General features: G+C 26.6%; 1 protein-coding gene across 1 annotated transcript; it reads right to left on the bottom strand.

The window, feature by feature from the left end:
• Positions 1–6,929: 6,929 nt before the first annotated feature.
• Positions 6,930–10,027, bottom strand: LOC122851461 (fatty acid synthase-like). Its single transcript, XM_044150693.1, has 2 exons — positions 8,258–10,027; positions 6,930–8,177 (listed from the first exon to the last, which is right to left on the bottom strand). Exons 1-2 carry the CDS (start codon positions 9,927–9,929, stop codon positions 7,507–7,509), a joined length of 2,343 nt encoding a protein of 780 aa, XP_044006628.1. The 5' UTR covers positions 9,930–10,027; the 3' UTR covers positions 6,930–7,506.
• Positions 10,028–10,539: the final 512 nt, after the last annotated feature.

Here is a 10,539-nt window from a genome sequence, read left to right as displayed (position 1 = left end):
GATGAAAGTACGAGCATGCAGGAATATTTTACAGAGGGCACCAGTCAGTCCAGTTTGTTGGAAAGACAATGTCAGTAGATAAATAATAATATTTGTGTTAAATAGTAAATAATTGAGAAAATAGTAATAGAATATATAATTTTTTTTGATACTGAAATAAAAGTTGTGCTGAAGAACACGAAAACTTTTTTTTTTTTACGACTTTTTGTTATCTTACTCTGGATGACAAGAAAAAGGTTGAAAAATTACTGGTGGTAGGCATCATACCTCAAAGAAAAAAAACTCCATTATTGCAATATCAATTTTTAATGTAAAAAAAAATTTTTTCTAAAAATATTATAGATGATAAAAATATGAGCCTTGAAGTTAAAAAAAGAAAAAGAAATTTATTTGTTTATTTCATTTAAAAAGAAAAAAAAACAATAATTATAATTGTTATTTTAATTTTTTATAGCTCATTAAAAAAAGTCATAACAGTTATAGAAATAAAAAATAATGAACCCTGCAGTTTATTCTACAAAATATATAATTCACACAATTATTAATTTTTTTCACTTATCCGTTGTTTTATGTTATTTTAAATTGTTTTTTTTTTTCTTCTAGTTTTTATCAATGATAATTTTTTTTTGTAAATAATAAAATAAAATCTCGACACATTCCACAATTATTCCAAGAACTAATATTTTTATTGACCAACGATTATCTCTCATTAGAAACTGATCAACGATAACAAGTAGTTTATTGGTCCAGAAATAATATACACTTTCACTTTACAAGTACATTTTAATCGTAATCAATTATCTACATTGAATCATTTACGATGTACGAATATTTATAAACGCGCAATACTTGAATAATAAAAAATAACAAAATCTAAATATCAATAAAATTATGTAATTGTTATTATAAACAATGTAAAATTAATTTTTAAAAATGATATTTAAATTTAAAAACATGTATATAAGTGAAAATATATGTGAACAACAAGTGTGACGATATTGATGATCATTAATGAAACCATGTTTATAAATCTATAAATATATTTAAAACTATCGACACACGAGAAAGTTGAAAATTCAAGTTTTAAAGATAATATACATATCTTTATCAGAGAAGGCACAGGTAGGTAGTTGACTTCCGCTCAAAAGTCACAGTGTCTCTCTATGTGTATATTTTATTTATATACATTTAGCTTTTTCATATATTTTTTCTTATTTTTTCACATGCCCTTTTCTGTGAGTTATCGATAAGAAAGTGGAAATGAACTGTGTTTGATATAAGAAACACTTGTTTTTATCATGTCGAAAAATAGTTGAAATTATCTGATAATAATGTGATAACTCATACACATGATATTACAATATACAGTATATACATTTCCATTTAATTTATTTCTATATTTTATTCTATATATATGTTGTCAAAGAATTCTATTCATCTATTGTCTCCATATATATTTTGTTAATAAATTTGAAAAAATAATTTTTAAATATCAAATTTCGTTATTAATTACAGGTTGATTGTAAAAATTAAAATATATGATTGTTTGTATAACTGTTATGGTCATTTATAATTGTTAGAATCACTTGGAAATATTTTAAAAAATTAATATCGAATATATAACGAGCAATTGTTTAATCACCGTGAATGATATAAATGAAATTTATATACCTTCATGACAATTTTCCGCAGAATTTTTCAACATTATCTACGTTCTACTTTTTCCGGTTTATTTTTTCCCTCAATGTAAAATGGTTTTTTCTATTTAATATAAATGATATTAATTAGCTTTTGTTTTTTTTTTTTTTTTTTGAGTTTATGTATCTATTTTAAAACACACAATTGTTTAAACTAATTTACTCGAATTACGCAGTTAAAATTTATATATGGTTTTGTGTGTCGTTCAAACGTCATAACAGATGCCACAGAATCATCATTCAGTACGTGTGAAATGTGCATATGACTATAAAATAACACTAGACAAAAAAAGAAGAAAAAAAAACTCCAATTAAAACAGCAAAAATGAGAAAAAAAAAAAAGCTTCAAATGTTTAATTTGCGTGGGTATTACCAAGAACATCTGCGACACTTATACAATGTCTGGCATTTAATTTAATATACTGTAAATATAATTAAATAAATATTTAATCAAGTAAGATAATTATTCTAATCGTATATTATTTTAATAAATCAACTAAATAATAAATTTTCAAAATTATCTACAATATATTATCCTATCTATTATATGGCTTAAAAAAAAAAAAATTCTAAATTTTATATTTTGATATGTACTGTTTTTTTTTTTTTTTTGTTATTGTTTCTATTCTGAATTTAATTTGATAATTTACATTTACATATATCAAACGCATTGAATTTTCACAAAACTCTACACACCCTTGAATTGCACAGAACTTTATTGTACAACTTTCACTCAATATTTTATAAAATGTTATTTTTTTTTGTCTCAACTAATTTACATTTCCCACGATTATTATGACGCCCTATCTAGACATTGATAAATTTTGAATACTAAATTTTAACTGGATATATCAACTCTCAAAATTATTTGTATAATAAAAATCCTAGCATATAAAATTAACATATACTCTTTTCTTTTTTTTTGTCCTCGTTTATATATTTTTTTTTTCTTTTTAAATTATCAATGCTGAAACTTATTCATCCAAAATAAAAATAAAAAATTACCTGAAGGGATGACAAGAAGTCACAGAAGCCTGTGAGGGTGGTCCAGATGTATAATTTCATGGACAGTATAACATCAGACATTTCATATAATAAATATGCAGCCTTTCTACAACAAATAAAAAAAATAAAAAATATATAATATAAATAAATAAATAATAATGTAAAACTGAAGAAATGTTTATTGAATTCGTGAGACAACTGATAACTTGTAGGAAGTGTGTGGTGGCTACAGGTAAGATTGATGCACCACGTTCAAGAATATCGTATATGTTAGCTATGCTTGATCTGTACGTGAATATGTTAAACCAACTTGATCATCAGAGTTGTTGATACCGTTCAACGCTCCTACAGGCACTTTCAATAAGATATATCAGTACATACATGAATCTTCACATTTTATTTCCACCGTATAGTTTGATGATTATATAATAAAATCACCATCAACTATTTTCATTTTTCGTTTCATCAAAAAATATATATAAAAAGCTACTATAAAATTTAAATAAAAAAAACTCAGTCTTTTTAATTTTTTAAAATTCAACGTGTCAAAATAAACATGCAGAAAATTGATTTTAAAATTACTTCAAGTGTTCAACTGAAAATGAAAAAAAAATTACTAATAATGCCTTTAAAAAAAAAAAAAAAAAAAATCACTCAAGTTATTTAAAAATTATATATTTAAATCTTGCGCAAAATCATTGAGTTGTTTAAAGCAGCTAAATTTTTTTTTTCCATCTTCCTCTAAATTATGTTGTCATTGATAAATAATGGCAATTTGTTTTTTTTTTTTTATTAAATTTAAAAACAAAAAAATATGAATAATATTTTCTTAAATGATTTAAAATATATTAAACGAAATGATTTAAATAAGGTCAGACATTGGAAAAATCGTTGTGAATAATTAGAATATGTGAAAGGGTTTCGAGGAGACTTTGGGTTTAACTTTTCAATTGGTTAAATGGACAGAGGGAATCCCGCCGCCGTCTTTACCATTTGTTCCAGCTGCTTCACGATTTAAGTATCGTTGCACGATACGAATAAACACTGGTTCATTATTATTATTATTATTTATGTATTTTTTTTTTTTATTTCAATTTTTTTTTTCCTCATACACAAGCACGGTATTTGGGCACGTTATATGAGTTACGTTACGAAGGCGCTGACAACTCAATGTATGCAAGAGGAAGCTAAGAGGACCACCCAAATGGAATACTTCCTACAACACAACATTTAAATTGAGCAAAATAAATAAAAAAAATTATACATATGCACAGAATGGCCCTGTGAAAGTAAGGTCTTTGCAATTGGCAATGGTAAGCAAAGTACGCAGCAAAAGAATAAACAGACATTGAAATTATAATTACATGAAAAAAAATAAATAAATAAATAAAAAACAAGGGGGAATTTAAGAGGACTGATGTGTAACCGACAAACAGATACAATTCGAAATTTAAAAGCATTCAATGATAATTAGTTTGGGACATACAGTGATCGACAATCCATAACTATAAATTAATTTAATTTATTTACAAAAAAAAAAATTTACGAGTCGAGTTTAAATACTTGATGTGAAATTTTTATAATTTTTTTAATTTTAATAATATAAATAATATAATTTTTAAGTTATTTAAATTCTTTAAATTATATCTAAATTAATAGTGCATATATTATTTTTATTTATTGAATTTTACATCAATTTAAGTCATGTAAAAATAATGTTTTAATTTAAAAAATTTAAGGTTTAAAATATATGTATATAAATTTGTTATTTTCTATGAAACAAAGTGTGTTAGTCACCGAAATATATAATTCCTTTGATGATTGTATGAAGGAACCGACGTGAAAAAAAATATGCTTCGGGCAACTGTCAACTTCATGACGCGTCAATGTGTAAAGAATTCTCAAAACGGTATTTGAAAATAAAATACATTGCCATATATTGATGTTGGTTAAATTTTAAATTAGTAGAAATAATTTAATAGTTATTTTATCATTTTTAAATTTATAAAAATACAAAAATACTCGATAACTTTTAATGTAAATTTTACGATAAATTGCTTTTACAAATTTAATAGACGAGAATCAATCAATTATTTAATCGAATGATAAATTTATTCATCCATTTATAGTAGTTTTATTAAAAAGTGTTTGATTTTATTTGATTTTATTTTATTTATTCCAGCATAAATTCCATAGAATATAAGTCTCATTTTATCTGTTCACTCATATTATGTGTGCATGCTTTTATTTTTCGATTATTAACTGTCTTTTTTTCAATTTTTTTCGCTGAAATGTCGTGAGACTGCGGCATCTTTAGTGACACTAGAAAAATTCACAAAACAAACTAAGATTAACAAAGCCAGAAGTCAAGTAGTCATATACGAATCTATAGACTGAAATTGCCAAGAGAAAAACGGGACATCTCAATGATGATAATAGTTTGTTTTTATTATTATTTTTTATTTATGTGGTTTATCTTTTTCCGCGTTCCGGATGTAATTCTTTCCTCGCAATTCTATGCATTTCAACGACTCTTTGTAATGCATGAAAAATTGTCGAGTTCATTATTTTTCTTCTACAATGCTTGAAAGAAAAAAAAAAAAAAGACTACGGTGCTTTTTTTTGTAGTTAAAAAAAAATTGATTGTAATGCAGATAGTAGGACAGTTGAATTAATTGACAATGCCAGGGATGATACAACAATTGATCCTATTCTAGATAGGGAAAATTAAAAAAAAAAAAAAAAATGAGAAAGTATATCTAGTGAATCGAACAAAGCTATTCAAAAATAGTCTCGACACATTTTTGTGCCTACAAGTGTGAATATAAACACATTCATGAATCAGCTGCGGCAACAAACATTTATTCTATTTTTTTTTTTATTTGTCGACAACAACATCCGGCCATGTGTTTGAAAATAAAGAAGGGTCAAAATTAAAAGTACCACTTGTATGACAACAAAGTATATTCAAAAATAAAAAAAAAAAATCATAATGATCATAGTAACAATGTATTATTGAGTAATTATTTTTTGTTTATAATATTCGAAACATACTAATCTAAATTACTTTGGGAAATTAAATTTTTTCAAAACAAGTTAATCAAAGAAACGGATATGACTGTCTCCACTTTAAAATAATGCTATTATTTTGCTCATAAAAAAAAGCATTATTTGTTGTTTACTTCAAGGTTTCCGTTTCTTACATCCGCTGTTCAGTTGACATGTTTTTTTTTTTTCTCGTTTTTTGTTGGTCAGTAATCTCTGGACATTCACCACAATTCCAACATACATGCACTAAAAGTTATATCATTTTTTGCTCGATTTTAAAATTATTTAAATCTTAAAAGTTTTTTTTCCAATTAACATTCATGCATAGTATTTTTGTTCTTCAATAAAATAATGATCAGGTGATATAAAATATAGCTGCTTTTTTTTTAAAGCCATGATTTAAAAGTGATTTTTACAAAAAAAGCCTGTCTTTACCATATTCATTGGCATTGTCAAATCATTGTTTAATATAATCGACATATTGAATTCATTCACGAACAAGACTACCAAGATAATATACCAGTTGTTTCATTGACGAGGATGGCCACTTTTTATTATTCGTCGCATGACCAGCATCAGGATCGATTTCACGACATAGCAGTTTACCAGGACTTGAAGTCAGCAAAAAAAAAAAAAAAAATAAGAAATAACAAAAACAAAAAAAATAATACAAACAAGCATTATAATGATAATAATAATTGTCGTTGGAATTCATCAAAGGATTCAATGATCTTGAACTGGTACGACATGTCGTGGATGTTAACCTTCTCATTCCATCAATGAATTTTCGATAAAATATAACCGAAAAAAGTGTCTGATGGAGAAACGAAAAATTTAATCTTAAATAAAGTCGCTCATCTCCTTAGTCAGTGAAAGTACATCAGTATTATCAAGCATTAACTGTCCCTCGAGACTCACTCATGACTTGTTATAAACGTGAATTGTATTATTAATCGATTTCAAGATTTTTTTTTTACTAACTCAATGCCTCTTTATAACAAATCCTCATACAAAATAAAAAAAAACTAAATATTCTGAATTTTAAATCTTCAAGGTTTATTCTTGTTATTCATTGATAGAGTCAATGGACAAATGAAGTTAAAGAAAAAACAAAAAAAAGTGAGATTTAATAAGCATCAGGAAAATAAAAAGTTGCTTGCATTGAATATCACAATAAAATTTTTGAGTTTTTATATATATTTTTCATGTTCGTAAGAAAAGTAAAAAAATATATAATTAAAAATATCTAGAATATTTATTTTAATATTATATTTCATTATATAAATTATATTTTTTTTATATTTTGTTGTTGTAGTATAATATAACGTGTGTAATTATTATTTGATGCAAAATGTTGGTATGTCGGTAATAATAAAATAAGTAATGATATGAAAAACGTGACTCATACATTGAAATATTTTTCATTTTGTAATTAGACAAAACTAACGAGTGAATTGCCTCGAGTCTTATTGTTGATACTTCACATTATTTTATACTTATCTCATAATGGACTTTCACTAATATGTTTTTAACGAGTATTATGATATAGGTATTACACCCTCTTCCTCTTCAACAATCATTCCCAACCCCTCGGGAATAATTTGTATATAATTTAGTATATATTTTGAATCGATGAAGAACAGATCTGATGAAAGATAAATTGAATTAAATGTATCATTTTAATAGTCAACATAAACCAAGGTATATTTATAATGAATGATTTTCAAATCGTATCACATATATTTTCTCTTGTTATTTATGCTGTGTATGTTGGGACATACCAGTCATCAGAATGATCCCATTTAACAAGTGGTGAAATCATTGGTGTTCCTCTTGATACTGGAAATTCAATATCAGGATATAATTTGGCAACATTAGGTTGATGACCAGTTATGAATAATTTTCCTATTCCTTCGAGAAAAGTTATAACATTATCATGATGATTTTTTTTTGCCAAGACAATATTTGACATAGTTGAATCAGGTGAATTTTTTAAAATTGATTCAACAAATTCACTTGGAACAATTTCAATGATAATTGAATTTTTTTCAATTAAAGAAAATACTTGTTCGAATAAAATTGGACTAACAAAATTATTGGCATGATATTCTGCTGAAGAAAATTGATTTGTTGAAGACCATAGGCTTTGTGGTACAGAAGTGCTGAGCCACTTTGAAGAATGAACTTTTTTTTCAGGAATAAGCTCTTTGTAATAATTCAAAAGTAATGGATAAGCTTGAGCAACGTAGCGACTGTGATGAGCAATGTTATTATAATTTATCTCTTTGACAGGAATTTTTTTAGCAGTTAGTTTGGCTACGAATGCTTTTACTGAGTCGATCGGTCCTAAAACAGTTGTACTATTAGAGCTATTGTGACAAGAAATTTGTATATCTGAAGGACACATTTTTTTGACATCAGTGTGGCCTAGTAAAAAAAAGGAAAACAAATATTATATCAATAGCTGTAAAAAAAATTATTAAAAACATTTTACAAAATTTATATACCTAATTCAATAGTAGCCATAGATGCAGGTATCGATTTTATTTGAGTCAATGCATGAGCTCTAAAATAAGAAGCCAATATTGTTTGACATATTGTTAAAGATCCATCTGCATAAGCGCAAGCTAATTCGCCAATAGAATTTCCAATTATGAAATCTGGAACAATATTTAATGATGTCAACAAATCAACCAAACCAATTTGCAGTGCAGTAATTGCAACACTTGAATTTATAATATCACTGCAAACATCAGCAGCAGGATTTGTTAAAATATTATAAATATCAATATTTTTTGGGCGCAAAATACGGTCACATATTTGAATTGCCTTGGCGAATATTGGAAAACGAAGAAAAGCTATTCCCATGGCTGGCCATTGTGACTCAATTCCAGAAAAGATGAAATAAATTGGCGGTTTTGTTGCCACATATTGTTCAATTGCTCTTGGAAAACAATTAGAATTTTTATTTTTACTGAGAATGGAATAACCACGATAAATATGCTTTGGAATATCTAGAGCATGAATGTCATGTAAAAGTCTAATGTATTCAACGTCAACTGGATTATTTTCGATACTGGTTAAAAATGTTTCAACAGCTTCATTTGTTCTTCCAGAAATAACAACAATTCTTGGAAGATCATCCGCTGGTGCACCACCATTCATTTTTTGTTTGTCATTTGACTTTAATAAAACATGAGCATTAGTTGCACCTACACCAAATGAATTAATACCAATGTATCCACCATTCCATGGTTCTGGATCAGTAACAACTTTCATTTTTTCTTCAATGATACCTTTAATATCTTTTGCGGGTGCTTCAAAATTTAAATTCGGAGGAATTATTCCCGATTCACTGGCAATGATAATTTTAGCAATTGAACACATTCCACTAGCTGCCTCAGAATGACCTAAATTTGATTTAATTGAACCAATCAATAGAGGTTTCGATCTACTTACACAGAACACTGATTCAATTGAGTTGGTTTCTACCATATCACCAATTTTTGTACCAGTTCCATGTGCTTCGACATAATCAACAGAGTTTGGTGACACACCACATTCATTATAAAGTTCATGGAAAAGTCTATGCTGCATAGTATATGATGGATAAGTGATACTGCAATCTTTGAATCCATCACTGTTAGATTTGCAGTTAACAACTGTAGCATATTTACGTTTTGCAACGTCAGATTTTTGAAGAAACAATACAGCAACTGTCTCACTTCGAACATATCCATCTGCTCTATCGTCAAATGTTTTGCATTTTCCATCAGCAGATAAAACACGTAGTTTATTAAATTTATTGGTTAAACGAGGATTTAAACAAAGATTGAGCCCACCAACAATTGCTGATTCACAATCACCACTTTTGATTGCTTTCATTGCCTGCTCTAAAGCAACAAGAGTTGAACAGCAAGCAGAATCAACTGCATAACTTGGACCAATAAATCCAAAATTATAGCTTATTCTGTTTGCTTGTAGAGCTCTACTACATCCAATAGCAGCATAACCAAGTTCGTCATCATTATCACTTGATATTAATGCTTTTTCACCGTCTATAAACATTGAAGCAATGTAAACACCAGTTTTACTTCCTTTCAATTGTATCGGATTAATACCTGCATCTACAATTGCTTCATATGTTTGTTCTAACAATATTCTACTTGATGGGTCCATAGAGTTGGCAAGTTTTGAGCTAGCTCTAAAAAATTGTGCATCAAATTTATCAAGATATTTAAGTTTCCCACCACGTTTTGAAATTCCGAGTTTGTTTGAAATTTCTGAAAATATACATGTATTTGTTGAGCAATTAAGCAAATGATCAGATTAAAAATTAAAAAAAAAAAAAATAATTTTACCATGTTTCCAACGACGTTCATCTTCAGTTATCATGTCAATTTTATTCATCAAATTTTTCCATAATTCTTCGATATTATTTGATTCTGGAAATTTTCCCGCAAATCCAGAAATAACAACTTCCACTGAAGAATCCATGTTTAAATTCAAATAAAAAAAAAAAAAAAAATACTGTCAAAAGAATCACTACAGATATGCTTGGAAAATATTATTAGCAATTATTTATATAGAAAAAAAAGGTACTCACACATGTAAATTAATTGTCAAGAATTTCAAAAAAATAGAAATATTTAAATTTTAAAATTCGACACATATTCATGTATGCAGTGATAAGATAACGTCACGGAAAAACGTTGATTTTATCATTGAATTGATAATTTTATATTTAATTATGATAAAGTAAAATTTAATAATTCATTTGAATTTATTT

Source organism: Aphidius gifuensis, linkage group LG3 (genome assembly GCF_014905175.1).
Source record: "Aphidius gifuensis isolate YNYX2018 linkage group LG3, ASM1490517v1, whole genome shotgun sequence".
In the NCBI taxonomy this organism is placed as follows: domain Eukaryota; kingdom Metazoa; phylum Arthropoda; class Insecta; order Hymenoptera; family Braconidae; genus Aphidius; species Aphidius gifuensis.
Note: the sequence above shows the minus strand (reverse complement) of the source record. Positions and strands in the feature narration are given on the sequence as shown.

Bases quoted from the DNA above. Each gene is read 5' to 3' on its own strand.
- LOC122851461 (XM_044150693.1), bottom strand. From the start codon at position 9,929: ATGGACCCATCAAGTAGAATATTGTTAGAACAAACATATGAAGCAATT. The intron at 8,178-8,257 runs GTATATAAATTT...TTTTTTTACTAG, and splicing joins TATGGCTACTATTGAATTAG to GCCACACTGATGTCAAAAAA.